This window comes from Pogoniulus pusillus, chromosome 35 (assembly GCF_015220805.1).
Source record: "Pogoniulus pusillus isolate bPogPus1 chromosome 35, bPogPus1.pri, whole genome shotgun sequence".
Lineage (NCBI taxonomy): Eukaryota > Metazoa > Chordata > Aves > Piciformes > Lybiidae > Pogoniulus > Pogoniulus pusillus.
This window is the reverse complement of record NC_087298.1, coordinates 12,123,539-12,144,195: the sequence shown is the minus strand read 5'-3', so window position 1 is coordinate 12,144,195 and position 20,657 is coordinate 12,123,539. Positions and strand designations below refer to the sequence as shown.

Sequence of the window (20,657 nt, the reverse complement as noted above, 5' to 3'; positions counted from 1 at the left end):
AAGCACGCAGCTCTGCCCGAGTCTGGGATAAACCCCGAGCGAGCTCTGTTACTGGCTTGGAGTCAGGAGTGTCTGGATGCCTTAATGAAAACCAAGTGCAAGGCAAGTCCCAGCCACCTGTCCCCGGCAGCCCCAGCCAACAGCTCTGGGCTCCCATTAATCAATGGATCTGCCTCTTGTTTTTTGGCGTATTGGACCCTGGGGTGATCACGAAGTGGAGCTGGGGACCTGCAAAACCCTTCGGTAGTTTCTCTAAGCCAGCTGCCAACGCTGTGCTGGCATTGTTTAGTGCCCATCCTGCTGCCACAGTCTGGGGCTGGCTTTTCAGCCCGGGATGCCTCATTTTAGAAGCGTTGGAGTCCAGGATTACACATCGGGGATGCTGTGTCACGTTCTGGGCTCCCCGCGTTAAGCAGGACAGAGACTTGCTGCAGAGGGCACAGCAAAGGGCTGCAAAGACGCCGAGGGAATTGGAGCATCTTTGTGAGGAGGAAAGGCTGAGAGAATTGGGGAGTTACAGTCTGGAGCAGAGCAGCCTGAGGGGGGGTCCCATCAATGCTGGCTGATAACTCAAGGGTGGGTGTCAGGAGGATGGGACCAGGCTTTGTTCAGTGTGCCCAGGACAAAGGGTGACAGGTCCAAACCTGCACGTAAGAGGCTCCACCTAAACACGAAGAGGAGCTCCTTTCATTTAAGGGTGATGGAGCTCTGGAGCAGGGAGTCTGCCTCTCTGGAGAGGTTCCAAGCCCGTCTGGATGCATTCCTGTGTGACCTTCTCTAGGTGAACCTGCCTTGGCAGGGGATGGGAGGATGGGGCGGGGGGGAGGGTGGTGTAGACTTGATGATCTCCAGAGGTCCCTCCCAACCCCTACCATTATTCTGTGCTACGAAACAGTGCTACAAAAGCTTTTGCAAGAAGAAAAACCAAGAGGGGGGAGGGAGGAGGGTGGCAGGAAAGCAGCTCTTTATCTTGCAGGTTTGCAGTCCAGGCCCTCCCTCTCTCCAGGAGCAGCACTTCTCCCACCTCCCTGCTCGCCAAACGCTCGTTTTCAAGGGCAATTAGCTCAGGGGAGAACCTCACAGGAGCAGGAGGTTGTCTGTCTGTCTGTATCTCTCTTTTTTTCCTCTCTCTCTCTCTCTCTCTTTCTCTGTCTCTCTTTCTCTGTCTCTCTTTCTCTGTCTCTCTTTCTCTGTCTCTCTTTCTCTGTCTCTCTTTCTCTGTCTCTCTTTCTCTGTCTCTCTTTCTCTCTCTTTTTCTCTCTCTTTCTCTTTTTCTCTCTCTTTCTCTTTTTCTCTCTCTTTCTCTTTTTCTCTCTCTTTCTCTCTCTCTCTCTCTTTCTCTCTCTCTGTCTGTCTCTCTCTCTGTCTGTCTCTCTCTCTGTCTGTCTCTCTCTCTGTCTGTCTCTCTTTCTCTCTCTCTCTTTCTCTCTCTCTCTTTCTCTCTCTCTCTCTTTCTCTCTCTCTCTTTTTCTCTCTCTCTCTTTCTCTCTCTCTCTCTTTCTCTCTCTCTCTCTCTGTCTCTCTTTCTCTGTCTCTCTTTCTCTCTCTCTCTCTCTCTCTTTCTCTCTCTCTCTCCTTTTTTTCCCTCTCTCCTTTTTTTCCCTCTCTCCTTTTTTTTCCCTCTCTCCTTTTTTTTCCCTCTCTCCTTTTTTTTCCCTCTCTCCTTTTTTTTCCCTCTCTCCTTTTTTTTCCCTCTCTCCTTTTTTTTCCCTCTCTCTCTCCTTTTCCTCTCTTTCAGACATGAGCTGCTTTGGTTGCCTGGAAGCAGCAATTCCTGAACCTGCTCCTTTCTGGCTCTTGCAGGGAGGTTCACAATCAGATGCTTTGTGGCTTTCAGCTCAGTAAAAATGCCCTTCTGGGTTAACTTTCTTTCATGAGGCAGATGGAGAGGGAGATGAAAGGCTGACACTTGGGATCCTCCCGTTCTGCTCTTTAATTGGAGGTGCTTTCTTTTCTATAAGAACAAGCTTCTTCCCTGGGAACCAGAGGGAATTAGAGTGGAACAAATGAAAGGAGAGAGAGGGAGGAAAAAAGGGAAGCTAAAGGCTGTTAATTGCTTTTTTTTTTTGTTTCTGGAGCCTTTCATCTCACTCTTCCAGGAGTGAATCTGTAAATGAGGATATTTAAGTGCACTGCCTTTGTAGATCCAGGGATGTTTCTTGCTGCCTTTGGTGGAAACCATCCTCTCTGCCAAGAGAGGCTTGGAGCCTCAGCTCGCACTTGCTGGTCTCAGGTGCAGCCACTGGGAACCAGTGTGGAGTTGTGGTTTGGAAGAGAAGAGCTAAGAAGGGATCTGAACCTGATAATGCTTCCACTGATTAAATGCAGCTTGAGGATCAAGCCCTTTGCAGTGGCTGATGTCATGCAGCTGGCCAGGAGTGCTGGAGAAGACAGCTGCTGTGGAACCAGGCTGCAAAGCAGCCCCTGCTCTCCACGGGCACTGGGGCTGGAGGGGAGTTGTGCTTAGTGTGGTGTTTGGTTGCTTCCTAGGATGAAGACATCTAAGTGGAGGTGGAGCAGCATCTCCATCAGGGCACGATCCCAGCTGAAGGGCACCCTGGCTCTGCTCCTCGTGGGCAACGTTGCCTTTGTGATGGCTCAGGTGAGTGCATCACCTTGCTGGGGCCTCTCTGGGTGCTAGCATGGTGAGGTGGCTGAGATGGGTTGGCACTGAGGCTTGCAGCACAGGACTCTTTATGCTTCAGGGCTGCAGCAAGTGTGAGGACCTATGACTTGGCTTAGCTCTTTAGTCTGAGCTTCACCTGACTTGTCCTTTCTGGGGATAAAGGCATGCACAGATCATTGCAAGGCTCTGAGAGGCCAAGCCCTGCTCTTGGGTGAGCAGCACTTCCTTGGCCCAGTCAGGGGTTGCAGCTTCCACTTACTTTGCATGGGACATTTCTATGCTTCTCCCAGGAAACATGGAATTAATACAACTCTCCTAACCAGTGGGAGACTCCTGGTGGAAAAATGCATCTCCCCTCTCACAATGAGCAATAGCTGGGACCTCCCTGGAGGTTCTGAGCTCATGTGAAGGGATGTGAATGCCTTAGCACAGGCACACGGCGGTGACTCTGCTGGCAGAGCAGCTCCCTTGCCACCCTCCAGCAGTGGCTGAGGGCTATGAGGTAGGGGTGGTAAAACATCCTCCTGAAACGACCATCCTGTACTTGCAAAGGGGCCACATGGACTCCTCCACCCTGCCAGCATCCCCTGACATGCTCTGCTGCTGCAGAGTGCTTTGGCAAGGCTTTGCTGAAGCTCCCAGTCAAGATCTGAGCTGTCACTGACTCTTCAGCTCCCTGAATTCACTGCGGGACAAGAGTCCAAGAGCACCAAAAAGGCTTGGAGGGCTTAGGGCTCTGCCAGCAGAGCAGAACAATGAACATTTCCTTCCTGGAGGGCTCCCAGACATTGCTATTTCACTCCAACTGGTAATGAAAACACAACTGGAAAAATGCAGGACTTCTTGCATGGTGGAAGTCATGGAACTGGGGAACAGCAGGCTCAGAGGGACCCCAAGGATCATCTGGACCAAGCTCTTGTGGGGAAAAGCATGGTCTAGGCAAGATCATAGAATGGGTTGGGTTGGAAGGGACCTTAAGGACCTTAAGGATCATGGACAGGGACACCTCTTACTAGGCCAGGTTGCTCAGTCCCCATCCAGCCTGCTCAAACTTCCCAGGGATGGAGATTCCACAGCCTCTCTGGACACCTTATTCTAGTGTCTCAGCACCTTCACAGTGAAGGAATTCTTCTTTGTAACAAACCTAAACCTCTTCTCTTTCAGTTTCTGTAACCCATAATCCCTCATCCTATCTCTACATACCCTTGTGAAGTCCTCCTCCAGCTTTCCTCCTCCAGCTTTCCTCCTCCAGCTTTCCTCCTCCAGCTTTCCTCCTCCAGCTTTCCTCCTCCAGCTTTCCTCCTCCAGCTTTCCTCCTCCAGCTTTCCTGTAGGCCAACAACCCTGCCCAGCTAAATCTTAGAGCTGCCCAGTGCTGGGGACTATATCCAGTGCTGGTGGCCTAGGTCCACCCACAGGAGCACAGGATGTCAGGGGTTGGAAGGGACACAAAGAGATCATCCCACACAGGCTGTGGTGTGGATGCTGACTGCTCCTTCTCTCCACTCCCACCTTCCTGCTCCTTCCAGCAGGACCTGACACAGACCTCCAACAGCCTGGAGGAAGGGGCAGATGTGACTGCATACTGGTGGGGAGAGTGGACCAAGTGGACAGCCTGTACCAGGACCTGTGGAGGAGGAGTCAAGTCCCAAGAGAGGCACTGCCTGCGGCAGAGGTATGGCACCTGCCTGCCAGGGTCCCTGCGGGCATCTCCAGCTTGCTGGAGGTAAACCTAGCCTGGAAGGGCATCACTCAGTAGATGAATGCTGGGGCAAAGGTGCTGGCTGGCAAACCCTGTGGGTGTAGAAGGTAAGTATGCCCCAAGCATGCTGCCAGGAGGATGCTCTGGGCATCCCTGCCGGGAGAACCAGCCAAACTATTCCTGTGCTGTCCCCAGAGCTCCTCCTGTGGAGATTAGTGCAGGTGGGCAGCAGGAAGCCCTTTCTCAAGGCTCTTGGGAGCAGCAGTGAGGACAATGTGGGGCAGGGTTGAGCATCTGCTGATCCCAACTGCATGGCTCTGCCTTCTCTTGGCTGTCTGGTTGCCAGGAGGCACCTTGCAAACCTTGTCCCCAGGATACCTCCTCTAGGATGCTGTAATGAGAATAGTTGATGCTGCTGGTAGCAAACCCAGAGAGATCTTTGCTGCCAGCTCCAGTGAGCCTGTGATGGATCTCTGGTTCTGCTGTGTGCAGACCAATGAACCTCACAGAAGCAAGGGGGGGAAAGGGGTTTAGAGAAGGGCAAAGAAGAGCTCCTGACCCTGTCTAACCATCATTTCTTTATTCAGAAGGAAGTCAGTGAGTGGGCTGGCTAATAAAACTTGCACTGGAACATCCAAAAGATACCAGCTCTGCAAAGTCCAAGTAAGGATATCCTATTTCCTGTTGGGAATGCTCAGTGTGAGGTGTGGGAAGTTGTGCTTGCTTCCTCTGGTGGTTTGGAGAGGAGACACCATTTGCCCCTGTGACTGCCACCCCTGCTACCTCTCCCAGCAGCCAAAGTTGCCTTCTTTGGTGCACATCACCACTGTGTCAGGGGCTTTGGGCCATTTGTCTGCTCTGGGGTGCCATAAACTCCAGTGGTTGTTTGCATCATCGTCCAAGAAGGACATGGAACTGTGGGAGAGGGTCCAGAGATGGCCACAAAGATGATCAGAGGGCTGCAACACCTCTCCTACAAGGATAGGCTGAAGGAGTTGGGGCTGCTCAGCCTAGAGAATAGGAGAGCCTGGGGAGACCTTAAGAGCAGCCTCCAGTACCTGAATGGGGCTACAAGAGAGCTGGGGAGGGACTTCTGGTAAGAGTCTGTGGTGATAGGATAAGGGCAGCCAGAGAATCATAGAATGGTTTAGGTTGGAAGGGACCTCAAAGCTCAGCCAGTTCCAACCTCCCCTGCCACAGGCAGGGACACCTCCAATAGAACAGGTCTCAGCCTGCTCCTGAACACCTCCAGGGAGGTTGTGGAGCACAGAATGTGATCTTTGATCTTTGATCACATTCTGTGCTTCTGTGCTCCACAACCTCCCTGGGCAACCTGTGCCAGGGTCTCACCACCCTCAACCTGTGCCACTGGAACAGGCTGCCCAGGGAAACTGGGGACACTTCATCCCTGGAAGTGTTTAAGATGAGGCTTTGAGCAGCTTGATCTGGTGGAAGGTGTCACTGCCCATGACAGGGGTGGTTGGAGCTGGATGATCTTTAAGCTCCCTTCCAACCCAACCCATTCTGTGATCATCTCCAACCTTGCAACCGTTCTCCCCGCGGGCTGGGGATTTCCTTGGCTGACCCTTGCAGTGGGAGGAAGAGGAGGAGGAGGCCAGGGCAGAGGACAGAAAACACTCCTTGCAGCTGGTGGAGATGTGCCAGAAGCCTTTCCCACATTTTGTTCTCGTCAGGCTACTAAAATGTGTCCCCTTCTAGGAGTGCCCTGCCAACGGAAGGAGCTTTCGCGAGGAGCAGTGCTCATCCTTCAACTCCCACGTCTACAACGGCAGGACCTATCAATGGAAACCTTTATACCCTGGTAACAAGACCTTCTTTGTGTGGCTGCCTCATCACGCTCAAGCCAAAATATTTGGGTGGTTAGGATGCTCCTAGCCGGCAGGAAGGCTCCTCCTCCGCTGTCTCTGCTCAGGGACACAATCAGTTCTCCTCCCCGAGCTCAAAGGTGCTGCTTTGCAGCTGCAGAAGAGCTTAAACGTTACAATCCCAAGATGAATCGAGGGCTCCAGCCTGGCCAAGGACTAGAGAGGCTGGAGGAGGATGCAAGAGTGAGGGGTGATGGCAGGGAGGGTCCTGCTCACCCAAACAGGTGTCCTTTGAGCTGAAACTCTTCCTGCCCGTGTGGTGCTTCGGTGCCACACCGACAGCCTCGGTGTGCTGGGTCAAACGACCCCAAGGTGCAGTTTGGCCACCTGAGGTGACACAGAGCTGCTGAAAGATCTCAGGAGCTCAGGGGCTGAGATTCTGATGGATTTTTAGACCCTCCTCTAAGCTCCATTAAAAAGAAATCAAAGATTAAACAACAATCTCCATCGATGCTGGCGAACCCAGGACCCTTCTCCTCTGGAGGAGGAGGAGGAGAAGGCTCCAGAAGGTTCTTCAGTGCCACTTGGGTCTGCCAGGATCTAATGCAACCTTCTTATTTTGAGGCTCTCTGCACATCCCTAAGAACAATTACCCTTCCTTAAATTCATTGCTCCTTTTGTATGAAGCAAGCCCCTACCTCACCAGCCTCCTTGGTCAGCATGGTAGAAGTGATCCCCCCCGAGCAGGATGCCTACTTCCAGCCCCTTGGCTGATGTTGTCCCTTCCCTCTGGCGAGGTGACAACCTCTTTAAAGCTCTTTGCTCCTCGGGCTGACTCACCAGAAGCATTACAGTGAATTGTTTTGTGTTTTAGCAGGCGTCCAAGTGGCTCCCTGGGGGATTTGCAGATAATGTTTTGCCATTGATGCTGCCTTGCTTGGCCAGTGGGTATAAGACTGCTCCTTAGTCGAAGTTCAACCCTTAGCATTGGGGTTTCTGGTGGGGGTTGGGGGGGGAAATGAGATGAATGAATCCTTTCTGGTTGCTCCCCTGTGGCTATCCTAAAGGATGGCTCCACTGTGCCAGCTGGATGCAGCCAACTGGTTGCCTGCAGGAAGCAAAAGGTGAATTGAGTTCAACTCTGGGTGGAGGTGTTGCTTTTTCACCTGTTTTCAAGCTGCTTTGGGTTTGAGTTTAGCCTCCTACCTGGATTGGTGCTGATGGATCTGTGTTGGTTCAACTCAGGAGGTGCTGCTAGGGGACCGTGCATGCTGCTTGTGCGATGCGTGTGGGCATCACTGCTGCAAGGCCCTGCACAGAGAGGTGGCTGGCACAGCCCTGCTGCTGGTGAGCTCTCTGGCATCACCATTCCTGATGGCACTGAATTGTGCAACCCTGTTGCCTGCTTGGAAAAGACCTTTTAAGATGCTCTCTAGATTTAGACTGGATATTGGGAAGAAATTCTTACAATAAGGGCATTCAGACACTGGGCACAGGTTGAGGGTGCTGAGACACTGGCACAGGTTAAGGGTGCTGAGACACTGGCAGAGGTTGCCCAGGGAGGTTGTGGAGCACAGAAGCACAGAATGTGATCTTTGATCACATTCTGTGCTTCTGTTCTCCACAACCTCCCTGGAGGTGTTCAGGACCAGGTTGGATGAGTCCTCAAGTGACCTGTTCTAGTGAGAGGTGTCCCTGCCTGTGGTGGGGGGTTGGAATTAGATGATCACAGGATCAATCTTTGAGGTCCCTTCCAACCTAAACCACTCTGTGATTCTATGTCAACCATAGCTTAACATCTGCCTGCACACAGCTGTCAGGAGACTCCCAAAGCGTTTTTGGCTGGAGGAGACCTGCAAGATTGAGCTCAGCCTTCAACCCAAGGCCACCAAACCACATCCCAAAGTGCCATTAGTGCCAGGGCAGGTTCAGGCTGGATGTTAGGAGGAAGTTGTCAGCAGAGAGAGTGATTTGCATTGGAATGGGCTGCCCAGGGAGGTGGTGGAGTCTTTGTGCCTGGAGGTGTTGCAGCCAAGCCTGGCTGGGGCACTTAGTGCCATGGTCTGGTTGGTTGGGCAGGGCTGGGTGCTAGGTTGGGCTGGCTGAGCTTGGAGCTCTCTTTCCACCTGCTTCATTCTATGATTCTATGACTTGAGCAGGGTTTGGGGTCTCCTGCATCTCAGGGAGGGTGGCAGCCACAGGCTCCTGCATATTAGGAGGACAAAGAAGCAGCTTCCTTTGGGTTTAGCCCAAAGGATGCAGGCAGAAGAGCAGTGACTGGTTGAGGCACTTAGTGCCATGGCACTTAGAGAGTGATTTGCCTTTGGAATGGTCTCCCCAGGGAGGTGGTGGAGTTGCCATCCCTGGAGTTGTTCAAGAAGAGACTGGATGAGGCACTTAGTGCCATGGTCTGGTTGGTTGGGCAGGGCTGGGTGCTAAGTTGGTCTGGATGAGCTTGGAGCTCTCTTCCAACCTGGTTGATTCTGTGGTCTGGGTGATTGGCTAGGGCTGGGTGATGGATTGGACTGGATGAGCTTGAAGCTCTCTTCCAACCTGCTTGATTCTATGTTCTAGTTGATTGTCTAGGGCTGGGTGATGGATTGGACTGGATGGGCTTGAAGCTCTCTTCCAACCTGCTTGATTCTATGTTCTAGTTGATTGTCTAGGGCTGGGTGATGGATTGGACTGGATGAGCTTGAAGCTCTCTTCCAACCTGCTTGATTCTATGTTCTAGTTGATTGTCTAGGGCTGGGTGATGGATTGGACTGGATGAGCTTGGAGGTCTCTTCCAACCTGGCTGACTCTGGCAGTGGCTGCCACTTTGGTCTCAGGCTTCTGATGTTTAGCCAACTCTTAATCAGGCTTTTCAATCACTTCATTGAACACCTTTGGGGATGTCTACTCCACCACCTCCCCGCACAACCTCCTCTTTTAAAAACAGGGCTCCTCCTCCGTGGAGGGCTGGCCTGGCTGTGCAGAGGCTTGCAGCAGTGAGCTGTCACGCTGGCAGAAGTGCCGCCTGGAGCGCCAGGGAAGGGTGGCAGCTCCCGAAGCGCCTTCGCTTGGGCACAGAGCCTTTGGCTGGCGTTGGGGTCGGGGAGGAGCCGTGGGGTCGCTGCTCTTTTTGAATGTGTCTTTATATCCTTTCCCCTTCAGATGACTATGTTCACATTTCTAGCAAGCCCTGTGACCTCCATTGCACCACGGTGGATGGTCAGAGACAGTTAATGGTTCAGGCTCGGGATGGAACATCCTGCAAATACACTGATTTCCGAGGGGTTTGCGTGTCTGGAAAATGTGAGGTTGTTAAACATTATAGCACAAAATTCTTGTCAGCAGCACGCAGAGAGCTGCAGTGGGCGCGGGGCTGGCGCCTCACCCTCTGCCTCTCTGTGCCCCCCTGCCCTCCAGCCCATCGGCTGCGACGGAGTCCTCTTCTCCACCCACACCCTGGATAAGTGCGGAGTGTGCCGGGGGGACGGCAGCAGCTGCACGCACGTCACCGGCAGCTACCGCAGAGGCAACTCTCACCTGGGTAAGCAGCTGGAGTGGGGCGTGGGGAGGGTCTGATTTGGGTTTTCTTCTTGGGTTTGTTCTCTGGAGGGTTGGGGTTCTGTTGGAATGGGTTTAAGTCGCTTTTGCTTCTTCCCAGCTGCCCTGGGTGGTGGTTTGGCGGTTACCTGTCCCCCTCCGCTCTTAGCAATTCACCCAGCCTAGAGTCACCCTCTCGGGCAAGAGCTTCCTCCTAACAGCCAGCCCAGACCTCCCCTGGCACAGCTTGGGGCTGTGTCCTCTTGTTCTGCTGCAGCAGAGCCCAACCCCACCTGGCTACAGCCTCCTTTCGGGGAGCTGTGGAGAGCAATGAGGTCTCCCCTCAGCCTCTTCTTCTGCAGGCTGCACACCCCCAGCTCCCTCGGCTGTTCCAACCTCCCTGCAGGCAGCTGCAGACAGCAATGAGCTCTGCCCTGAGCCTCTTCTTCTCCAGGCTGAATGTCCCCAGCTCCCTCAGCTGTTCCAACCTCCCTGCAGGGAGCTGCAGGCAGCAATGAGCTCTGCCCTGAGCCTCCTCTGCTGCAGGCTGCACACCCCCATCTCCCTCAGCCTTTCCTCACAGGGCTCTGCTCCAGGCCCCTCCCCAGCCTTGCTGCCCTGCTCCAAACACCTTCCAGCACCTCAACATCTCTCTGCAATTCAGGAGCCCACAGCTGGACACAGCTGCCAGCACTGGGGGCTGTTTCCATCCATAGCTGCTGAGCAGACCTCTGGCCCAAGGCCACCCTGCTTGCTGTGCTGCAGTCCTGACCACCGAGGGCTTGCTCCAGAGCCTTGTGTCACAAGTTCCTCTCGTTAATCTGTAGTCTCCCACAGGCTATTCCCTGGTAACTCACATTCCTGCTGGAGCAAGGGACATCCAGATAGTGGAACGCAAGAAGTCTGCAGACGTCCTGGGTGGGTATGACCTCTTGGCGCTTCCCTCACACATGCCTGCACCACCTGATGCTTTCTCCAGGGTGGACTTCAGCTTGGCTTTTACTGCAGAAATGAGCAACCTGCTCTGCTTGAAGCTGTAACCTGAGTAACCTCCCCTGCACCAGCAGAGATGAAAGCCCTCACTCGAGTCATAGAATCAGTCAGGGTTGGAAGGGAGCACAAGGAGCAGGCAGTGCCAACCCCCTGCCATGCCCAGGGACACCCTACCCTAGAGCAGGCTGCACACAGCCTCAGCCAGCCTGGCCTCAAACACCTCCAGCCATGGGGCCTCAACCACCTCCCTGGGCAACCCATTCCAGCCTCTCACCACTCTCCTGCTCAGCAACTTCCTCCTCACCTCCAGCCTCACTCTCCCCACCTCCACCTTTGCTCCATCCCCCCCAGTCCTGTCTAGCTGCACTCACAGGGGAGTCTCTCAGCAGGAGCATTAGGACTCTTTTCATGCTGAGAGTATCCCACTGGGCTTTCATAAAGCCTCTGCCTTGTAGCTGTGTTGTTCCAGCAGGTTTGGAAGCTCTGCACACAAGGAGACTCCACAACCTCTCTGGGCAGCCTGCCCCAGGCCTCCAGCACCCTCACACCAAACAACTTTCTCCTCCTGGTCAGATGGAACCTTCAGGGTTCCAGTTTGTGCCCACTGCCCCTTGCCCTGTCCCTGGGCACCACTGACAAGAGCCTGGCCCCAACCTCTCACCCCCCAGCTCCTGATGAGAAGTGCTGTGGCACACTCAGCTGCTGCCAAGTGGCTCATGCTGGGTGCCAGAAGTTGTCTGCTGCTGCCCACCAATGGGCAGCACTGAGCAGAGCCTGGACCCATCCTCCTGCCCCCCAACCTTTAGCTCTTGCTGAGCACTGCTCAGATCCCTTCTGGGGCTGCTCTTCTCCACACTCTCAGCCCCAGGGCTCCTCACAGAGCTGCTCCAGCCCCCTCAGCAGCTTTGTAGCCTCCTGTGGACTCTCTCCAGCAGTTCCTTGTCTCTCTTGAGCTGGGGAGCCCAGAGCTGGTCCCAGCACTGCAGCCATGGCTGGAGTTTGCCCATGCTGCCCTGCTTTTATCGTTGTGGCATTCTCACAGCCTCACCCCCTTAATGGCCCAGTGATGACAGTGCTTTGTTTGCCTCTCTCCTTTGAAGCTGTGGCTGATGAAGCTGGCTACTATTTCTTCAATGGGAACTACAAGGTGGACAGCCCCAAGAACTTCAACATTGCAGGCACAGTGTTCAAGTACCGCAGGCCCATGGATGTCTATGAGACAGGCATAGAGTACATCGTGGCCCAAGGGCCAACCAACCAAGGCTTGAACATCATGGTGAGCTTTGACTTCTCAAGGCCATAAGGTGATGGGAAGGAGGTCCAGGGTTGTCTGAGACAGGCAGAGAGCATATTGTGGCCTAAGGACCAACCAAGGTTTGACTATCATGGTGAGCTTTGACTTCTCAAGGCCATAAGGTGATGGGAAGGAGGTCCAGGGTTGTCTGAGACAGGCAGAGAGCATATTGTGGCCCAATGACCAACCAACCAAGACTGAGTATCATGGTGAGCTTTGACTTCTCAAGGTCATAACATAGTGGAGAAGGAGTTGAGGAAGAGGTGGGCATAAGAGCAGAGTGTCTCCTGTTTGTGGCTCTCCAGCAGCAGAGGAGGAAGTTTGACCTATGGCTTCCATTCCCACAGCTGGGACTAAGCCCCAGGGCAGTGCTGCAAAACAACCCTTGGAAACTCTGCTGGGCTCCATCTGTAAGAGGGTGGCAATGGGATGGGAAGCAGGCTGGAAACAGCAGGGCAATTGCTCACTGATTACAGAATCACAGTCACTGAGGCTGGAAAAGACCTCTGAGATCAAGTCCAGTCTATGCCCTAACCCCATGGCATCAGCTAACCCATGCCCACTGAGGGACACAGCCAGTCTTTTCTTAATGATCTCCAGGGATGGTGACTCCTCCACTTCCCTGAGCAATCCATTCCAGTGCCTAATCACCCTGTCTGTGAGGAAGTGCTTCCTAGTAGCCAATCTAAACCTCCCCTGGCACAGCTTCAAACTATGCCAGTTGTGGGCTCCTGAATTGCAGAGAGATGTTGAGGTGCTGGAAGGTGTTTGGAGAAGGGCAGCAAGGCTGGGGAGGGGCCTGGAGCACAGCCCTGTGAGGAGAGGCTGAGGGAGCTGGGGGGGTGCAGCCTGCAGCAGAGGAGGCTCAGGGCAGAGCTCATTGCTGCCTGCAGCTGCCTGCAGGGAGGCTGTAGCCAGGTGGGGTTGGGCTCTGCTGCCAGGGAAGCAGCAACAGAACAAGGGGACACAGCCTGAAGCTGTGCCAGGGCAGGTCTAGGCTGGATGTTGTTAGGAAGTTGTTGTCAGAGAGAGTGATTGGCATTGGAATGGGCTGCCCAGGGAGGTGGTGGAGTCTTTGTGGCTGGAGGTGTTGAAGCCAAGGCTGGCTGGGGCACTTAGTGCCATGGTCTGGTTGGTTGGGCAGGGCTGGGTGCTAGGTAGTGCTGGCTGAGCTTGGAGCTCTCTGCCAGCCTGCCTGATTCCATGATTGATTCTATACCCTCTCGTCCTGTCACGAGTTGCCTGGGGGACAGAGCCTGACCAGAGCCAAGCCCAAATCGAACCCCAAGCTGTCCATGCCAGCTACTCACTGCCCCTGCTGAGCTCATGGTTGGTTTGCTAGGTCTGGAATCAAAATGGCAAGAACCCCTCCATCACCTTTGAGTACACCCTGCTGAGGAAGCCACACTCCCAAAGCCTGCAGCCCATCTACTACACCTTCTCCGAGTCGGAGAGCGAAGAAAGCAGAGAGTTCGGCGCAGATGTGCCCTTGGGGTTCATCCAGCACAATGCCACCTACTTTGGGAAGCTCTCCAGGGAAAGGCTGGACTTGGAGAACCAAGTGTTTGGAAGGCAGGACACCGAGGAAGAGTTAAACCTGAGCAAAGGTCAGGAAACCAATGAGGTCTATGAAAGAGCAGAAACAATTGACTGTGAGCCAAAACTGAAGGGCAAACCCCCCCAAGGTAAGGAGGAGACTTGGGCCTCACCCTTCTGCTTCCCAGAGCTCTTGTTGAGAGATGCTCTGTTCCTACCTCTGGTTTTGTGTTTTGGAAACCTTGGAAAGTTCTTTTAAAACAGCTCTGCTCAGAAATCCTCTTTGCCCTTCAGGTTCTGGTTTCTGGGGGGGTGGCCACGGGTAAGGTCTCCCTGCTGGTCCTCTGCTGTGCTTTGCCTCACGCCAAGGGCAGGAGGGGGCCCTGCGTGCACAAGTCTCCCCTCCACCACATCTTCCATCACTTCCCACCTCTCCACTGCCCCCAGCAACCTCCTTCCCCCCTCCAGTCCCTTGGTCAGCTCACCACCAAAGTGCCTTGAGTGCTTTCCTAGCATGGCTGCATGGGCTCCGGGGCCAGGAGAGCATCTTCCTTCCTGACCTCTGCTATTGCTTGGGGCAGTGCTGGCAGGTGCTGAGCTCTCCTCTGACCGTGGGTGTGACCCACAGAGCTTCACCCCCTTCCCAGAGGGTTTACAGTCCCCCTTCCCAAGCCCCCAGCTCCTGCCTCTAGGCTCCCAGGTGGCTGCTCAGGCTCTGGCACGTCCCCGCTGCCCCAGGCTGCTTTCCCCTGCCAGCCTGAATGCACTTTGTGGTTGTCACTGTTGTTTCCCCCCTGTTGGCTCCAATCTAGATTCAAACGTTACCAGGTCGACTCACCAGACAGACCACGAGGAGAGAGGCCTCGACCCCAGGCTGACCTCCAGGGAGTTCCTCCTGGAGAATGCCATCACGGACAAGCTGCTGGAGAAGACTTCGGACTCCAAGGAGCTGGTGCTCAACATGACCATGAACAGCATTTTTGCCCAGGGAGACCCAATCAACTCTGTGGGGCCACACATTGACAGCCTCTATGTTGACTACGAGGACACTGATGGGGTGGTGACCTACACCATCAATAGCACTTACCTGGAGCTGAGCAACAGCAAAGCCAGCAACAGCTCTGCAGAGACGCCGTTCCCCAACGCCACCGTCACCATCAGCAGCCCCCAGGGGAACAGAACCCACAAAGCAAGGTAGGGGGCACCTCTTTAATGATGCTAAATCCTATTGCTTGCTGCTCTCCCCTCAGCATAGCCCTGCACTCAGTGCAGACCCCATTGCATGGTTTCCCCCTGCTTTGGAAGCCTGAAGGTAAGTGGGGGTAGGATGCTGGATGTGAGAGCTTCCTGGTTGGGGATCGCTTTGCAAGGAAGGGCCAGAGGTTTGGGAGCAGAAAGTCAGGAGAGCATTTGAGCAAGAGGAAAACTCTGCCCCTTCCTTGCTGGGGGATGCTGGCAGGTCCATGCTGATGGCTGCCAGCTTGTGCATGTCTCTCTGCCTGGCTGTGAGAGCTGTGGCTGTAAAGAAGCCTCTTTTGGCCTGTTCTTGATGTTCTGCTCCGACTCCCCAGGCCCCTTCCTTCCAGCTCTAATGCAGCAGAAGTTGGTCCTGGCCCCTTTGTACCCACCCTGTGACTGCCATCCACGATCCTCCTCACTTGTGTTGGCAGGAAGATGCTTCCAGCAGCTCCCAGGCATGGTCCTGAACGCTAAAGCTGCTGCTGGAGAGGCAGAGCAGGACAGCAGGAGCTGTGCTGTAGGAGCTGCAGGAATAGCCTGGGTTTGATGCAGTGCCATTAGTCCCTGCTTTGACAAGGACACCAAGTGGCAGCTCACTGCTTGCTGGCAGGACCATCCCTTCAGGATTCCTTTTAATGGCTGGTTTGGAGAGTTAGAAACTGCAGTGAAAAAAGGGCTTCTGCTGTCTTCAGCAGCAGAGCTTCTCCAGGCAAGGATGGGCTGGCTAAAAGGGAGTCTCAGGCTGGTGCTTGTCCCTGACTCTGTCTAGGCTCTATCACAGACTGGTGGCAAGTTGGAAGGGAACTCTGGAGATCATCCAGTCCAACCCCCTGCCCCAACAGGGCACCCTCAGCAGCTTGCCCAGCAGCACAATGCCCAGCTGGGCTTGGAAGCTCTGCACACAAGGAGACTTCACAACCTCTCTGGGCAGCCTGCCCCAGGCCTCCAGCACCCTCACACCAAACAGGTTTTTCCTCCTGGTCAGATGGAACCTGCTGGGTTCCAGTTGGTGCCCACTGCCCCTTGGCACCCCTGACAAGAACCTGGCCCCATCTTGCCCTCCAGCCTTCATCTCTTGCTGAGCATTGCTCAGATTGCCTCTGGGGCTGCTCTCCTCCAGGCATTTCTCAGCCTTTCCACCTCACAGATGTGTTCCAGAGCCCTCAGCAGCTTTGCAGCCTCCTCTGGGCTCTCTCCAGCAGTTCCCTGTGTCTCCTGAGCTGGGTAGCCCAGATCTGGACCCAGCACTCCAGATGTGGCCTCAAAGGGGCCACCTCTTTGGAGCTGCCCAAGGGCTGTCTGAGAGCCACCTTTATTCCCAGCCCAGGAGAGCTCATTCCCAGTGTGGGCAGATGTGGGTTGAGGTGGGACCTTCAGATGTGGGTCGAGGTCAGCTCCCTTCTGTGTGTAGCCAGACATGGGTGCACTCCCCAGAGCCTGATCTTGAGAGTCATCCAGGTCACAAGCACACAGCTGTGGGTTCATTCCTCACTGTGTACCCCTCAATGCTTGCTCAGGACCTGGAGTACCCAAACCTCCCTCGTGGGGGTCTCCTGATTGTTCTGCCTCCCAGCAAAGTGCAGATGGTGATGCTGAGCTGTGGGAGATGTGAAGCCCTGAGCAGAGGCTCTCTGGTTGTCATTAGCTGGATTTACCCAGACCTTAAAGGAGCTTAAGCTTAAAGAAACTTCTGCTCAAGAAAATGGCCACGAAGCCAAACATATCAACAAACTTCTTAATGATAAGAACATCAAAACACTGCCAAGGGTTTGAGTCTATCATCTCTTCTTGTGGCTTGGCTTGGAAACTCTGCCTTCAGCTGCCAAAGCAAACATGGCCTTAGCTCTGCTGAGGAAGGGCTGCCCAGCCCTTGGGGCCCCCCTGGTCCCTGGCATGCTCCCAAGGTGGCCTCAGCTGGCACCCTGTACCCCAAACCTCCTTCCCAGTAGCTGATAAATGGGGCTTGTGCTTCCCTACCTCCTGGGAATGCAGGGACATTCACATGATTTGGATTTCAGAGCAGCTTGGCTTTTACAGCACGATCCCAAAAGACTCCCAAGTGGCTCCAGGGCAGATTTTTTAGTGCTAAAAATCTCCTTGCCCTACCCATCTGTGGTGACACAGGGCAGGGGCTTAAAGCCTTTCAGCAAGGCCACTCAGAATTGCCATTTCCCCCCCACCCTTCTTGCCCTGGCTTTATTCTTCAGTGTTCCCTCTTCTTCCTCTCCCTCTCTCTGGGATAAACCAGGAACTTCTGAGCTCCAAACATTAATGTCCAAAAAGGTTTTAGCCCTAACCAGGTCCAGCTGGGACTATAGCCTAGAATCCCAGACTGGTTTGGGTTGGAAAGGACCTTTAAAGCTCATCCAGTCCAACCCCCTGCAGTCAGCAGGGACATCTGCAACTAGGGCAGCTTGCTCAGAGTCCCAAACAACCTGACCTGAGATGGTCCCAGGGCAGCTGCCACCTCTCTGGGCAACCTGAGTCAGGGTCTCACCACCCTCAGTGTCAAAAGAGCCTTCCTTATCTCCAGTCTTGTCATCCTGCTCCAAATCTCCCCTCCAGATGAGAGATGCTCAGCTCCTTGCTGGCTCCATCCCTTGCTGTGGGGCAGCAGAAAGACCACTGAAGGCAGGTGTAGGGCAGGAGGGTTGCAGGAGCCCTGCTGTTTGGGAGCATGTCAGAGAGGGGGAGAAGAAAGGGCACCCAAAGCCCTTGCACCTCATTTCAAGGTGCCTTTTGCATGGAGGCAGTGCTCTCCTTCTGGCAGCTCAGGAGGTCCTGTCCTGTCACTGTGTGGGCACTTGTGGAGGAGGCAGAGGTGGGCATGTTGGCAGGGCTGGGGGGTTCTGGCTGTTCTGCCACCACTGCAGAGCTGAGTGGTCTGAGGGGATGGGGCAGCAGGGAGTGTGCTGGGACAGCCTGTGTGTGCCCAGGCCTTCAGTGCTTCTCCCCCCAGCTTTGGGTTACCACAGAACCATCGAATCCCAGGGCAGAAGGGACCTCAAGGCTCATCTGCTCCAACCTTTCCTGGCAAAAGCTTTGAGCCCAATTCCAATCCCAACACTAAACTGCATCTCCTGGGTGGGAATAATGGGTGAGGAGCCTCAGCTCAGCTTACTGAGGCCAAGGTTACAGCTCCTGCTGGCATCCAGCACAGCAGGACAAAGCCCATGCTGGCAGCAGGGTGTGGGTTTGGTGTGGCAGGGTGGTGGAGCAGGGGGCATGTAAGGAGCCCTGGGGACTGGACTTGTTCCTCCAGGAGTAGAGAGAGGTGGAGAGGGACAAACAAAAGCTTCACTGGAGGAAATGGCACAAGGGAAAACCTCTTGCCCTGGGCATGGGGCAGGGAGGGGAAATCTCCATCCTTGGAGATGAGCAAAACTAAGTGGGACTCAGTCTCTTAACTGAGATCAGCCTAGATCTGGGCAGGACCTTGGATTTGAGACCTACATCCTTCCCAGGCTGATTTTTGGAATGGATGTTGGCTTTCTGCTCCTTTTCATTCCCTGTCAGTGAAGAAGCCAGGGAAGATGCTCCCTTTGCTGGCTGCCACCAGCCAGTCTGCACAGGTGGGACAGTGTTGGTTAGATGTGGGGCATCTTCTTTCTCTCTGAGCTGTGCTAGTCCTCAGTGTGGATGGAGTTTTCCAGCTGTGGGAGCACTCTGCACCAGTGTGGTGTGTTCTAGGTCCTCCCTAGGACAGGGAAAGGTGGGTGACTGTGGTGCCACAGTAGGGATAAAGAGCTGACTTTCCTCTCCTGGAGCAGCTAACCCTTTCTGTGGCATGCCAGGGCAGATCCAAGCACCTTTCATCCTTTGTCCCATACCATGTTGCGTGGTCAGGGATGATCCTGCACCAGGAGCCAGGAATTTCCTGCTTGGCTTTAAAAAGAACAGCTGCAGTGAACCTCAGAAATGTGATGCCAGGGGCAGAATCACTGAATGGTAGGGGCTGGAAGGGACCTTCGGAGATCACTGAGCCTCAGCAGGTCCATCTAGAGAAGATCACACAGGAACACATGCAGGTGGCTTTGGAATCTCTCCAGGGATGGAGATTCCACCACCCCTCTGGGCAGCCTGCTCCAGTGCTCCTCCTCATGTTTAGGTGGAATTTCCCCCCAGGGTTGTGCTCATTACCCCTTGTGCTGTCTGGATGTTGGTCTGTGGTGTTCCTGTGCACTGCTTAGGTTTGCTCTTCTGCTTGGGGGGGTGGTTTTTGGGAAGCTGAGCAGCCCAGCCCCGGGCTGGGGGTGAGGAACTGCTGTGAACTCTTAGGTGCCGTCGCTTGAAGAGCAGAAGCCAGGAGCAGGCAAGGGGAGAAAAGATTTGACTCTAGAATGAAACTCACAACAAAAGGGAAAACTCCAAAGCTGAGAGCAAAGCCCAGCAGCTCTGAGGGCCAAAGTGCTGCTGTTTGCTGTGAGAGGGGATCAAAACGACAGGTTTGGTTCTGCAGTGGCAAGAGAGCTGAGCACTGCCCTGCAGCCAAACGCCTGCTTCGTGCGGAAGGAACTCGCCCCTGAGTCCTCACTACACGCAGGTGGAGCTCTTCACTGAGGCTCAGGCACATCACAAGAATCATAGAATCAACCAGGCTGGAGGAGACCTCCAAGCTCATCCAGTCCAACCTATCCCCCAGCCCTATCCAGTCAACCAGACCATGGCACTAAGTGCCCCTGTTGAAAGGTTTCTGTCCTCAAATGTGCACTAAAGCTTATTTGGAAGACGATTTTCTCCTTCCCAGGGAGCCCAAGCCCTGGTGCTGGCAGTGGCCTTTGGAGCAGGATGCAGACCCAGGCTCTAGGTGCTGTCCTATTCCCCCTCCAGGCAAATTCAAGTTCCACCCCACCCCGAAAAAAAAAGCAGCTCTTTGTCCATGTTTGGAAAACTCCTCCTGGGGGCCCTCTCCTGCTGGGGTGGCTAAGGGCAGCAGCCCAGGCTGGCCCCGCAGGCAAGGGTGAGAGCTGCAGCGGCGGCAGGGAGCTGCGGGGGCTGCTTCTGCCCAAGCATCAGGCACGGTGGCTCCGGTGCCCCTGCAAAGGCAGGCAGCCAGCACTTGCCAAACGGACAGAGGCAAAAGCAGAGGGAAAAGGAGCCTTGCTGTTGTTTCCCATCCTTCTGGAGGCTGAGTGCTGGCGGGGGAAGGAGCAGGGTGGGTGGGAAGGGAAGCGGTTGGCTTCCCACCAGTGTCCTTCACAGAGGCTGATTCGGTAGGGCTGGACTTGAACTTTTTGTTTGTTGGTTTTTATTTCCCCCTCCCTTTTTTTTTCTTACCATTTCCAACTAAATAAGGCAATTTCAGAGCTTCTGCTGCCTAGAAATCACACGAGCTGCATTATCTGCCAGGCCAGAGCCAAGCGGAGGGCAGGCTGCACCCCTGGGCGCTATGGCAGTGTAGCGGTGTGGAGGGCTTGAGCAAAGGTAGGAGGATGAACCCCAGGCTCTTGCGGTGCAGGTGCAGTGTCCCCTGGTGCCTTCTCACCTGCCCGCAGGGCCGCTGGCACCCGGGCTGGGAGCAGCTCTTGACTCTGGCTTTGCCAAGTGGAGGGGTTTTTCCAGGCGGTGGGCTCCACCCTCCCGCACACCCCCACACATCCCCACCCCACACCCACACATACACCCCCACACACATACACCCCCCCACACATACACCCCCCCACACATACACCCACCCACATACACCCCACCCACACATACACCCCACCCACACATACACCCCACCCACACATACACCCCACCCACATACACCCACCCACACATACACCCACCCACACATACACCCCACCCACACATACACCCACCCACACATACACCCACACACATACACCCCACCCACACATACACACACCCACACATACACCCCACACCCACACATACACACACCCACACATACACCCCACACCCACAC

The 20,657-nt window shown here is 54.6% G+C and overlaps 1 protein-coding gene across 6 annotated transcripts in view; it reads left to right on the top strand.

The window, feature by feature from the left end:
- The window catches only part of ADAMTSL2 (ADAMTS like 2), a 38,986-nt gene that overhangs the window by 625 nt on the left and 17,704 nt on the right, over positions 1-20,657 (top strand). For 2 of the 6 annotated variants that reach the window (XM_064171426.1, XM_064171421.1), the window contains exons 2-12: positions 4-102; positions 2,491-2,602; positions 4,155-4,300; positions 4,915-4,990; positions 6,047-6,149; positions 9,310-9,455; positions 9,565-9,688; positions 10,522-10,602; positions 11,778-11,953; positions 13,314-13,656; positions 14,320-14,701. In XM_064171426.1, the coding sequence (XP_064027496.1) occupies positions 2,492-2,602; positions 4,155-4,300; positions 4,915-4,990; positions 6,047-6,149; positions 9,310-9,455; positions 9,565-9,688; positions 10,522-10,602; positions 11,778-11,953; positions 13,314-13,656; positions 14,320-14,701 (1,688 nt within the window). In that variant the 5' untranslated portion in view covers positions 4-102; position 2,491. Of the gene's footprint in view, positions 1-3; positions 103-2,490; positions 2,603-4,154; positions 4,301-4,914; positions 4,991-6,046; positions 6,150-9,097; positions 9,456-9,564; positions 9,689-10,511; positions 10,603-11,777; positions 11,954-13,313; positions 13,657-14,319; positions 14,702-20,657 lie in introns of those variants that run through there. The other 4 variants (XM_064171424.1, XM_064171425.1, XM_064171428.1 and 1 more) reach the window with 4 other exon arrangements.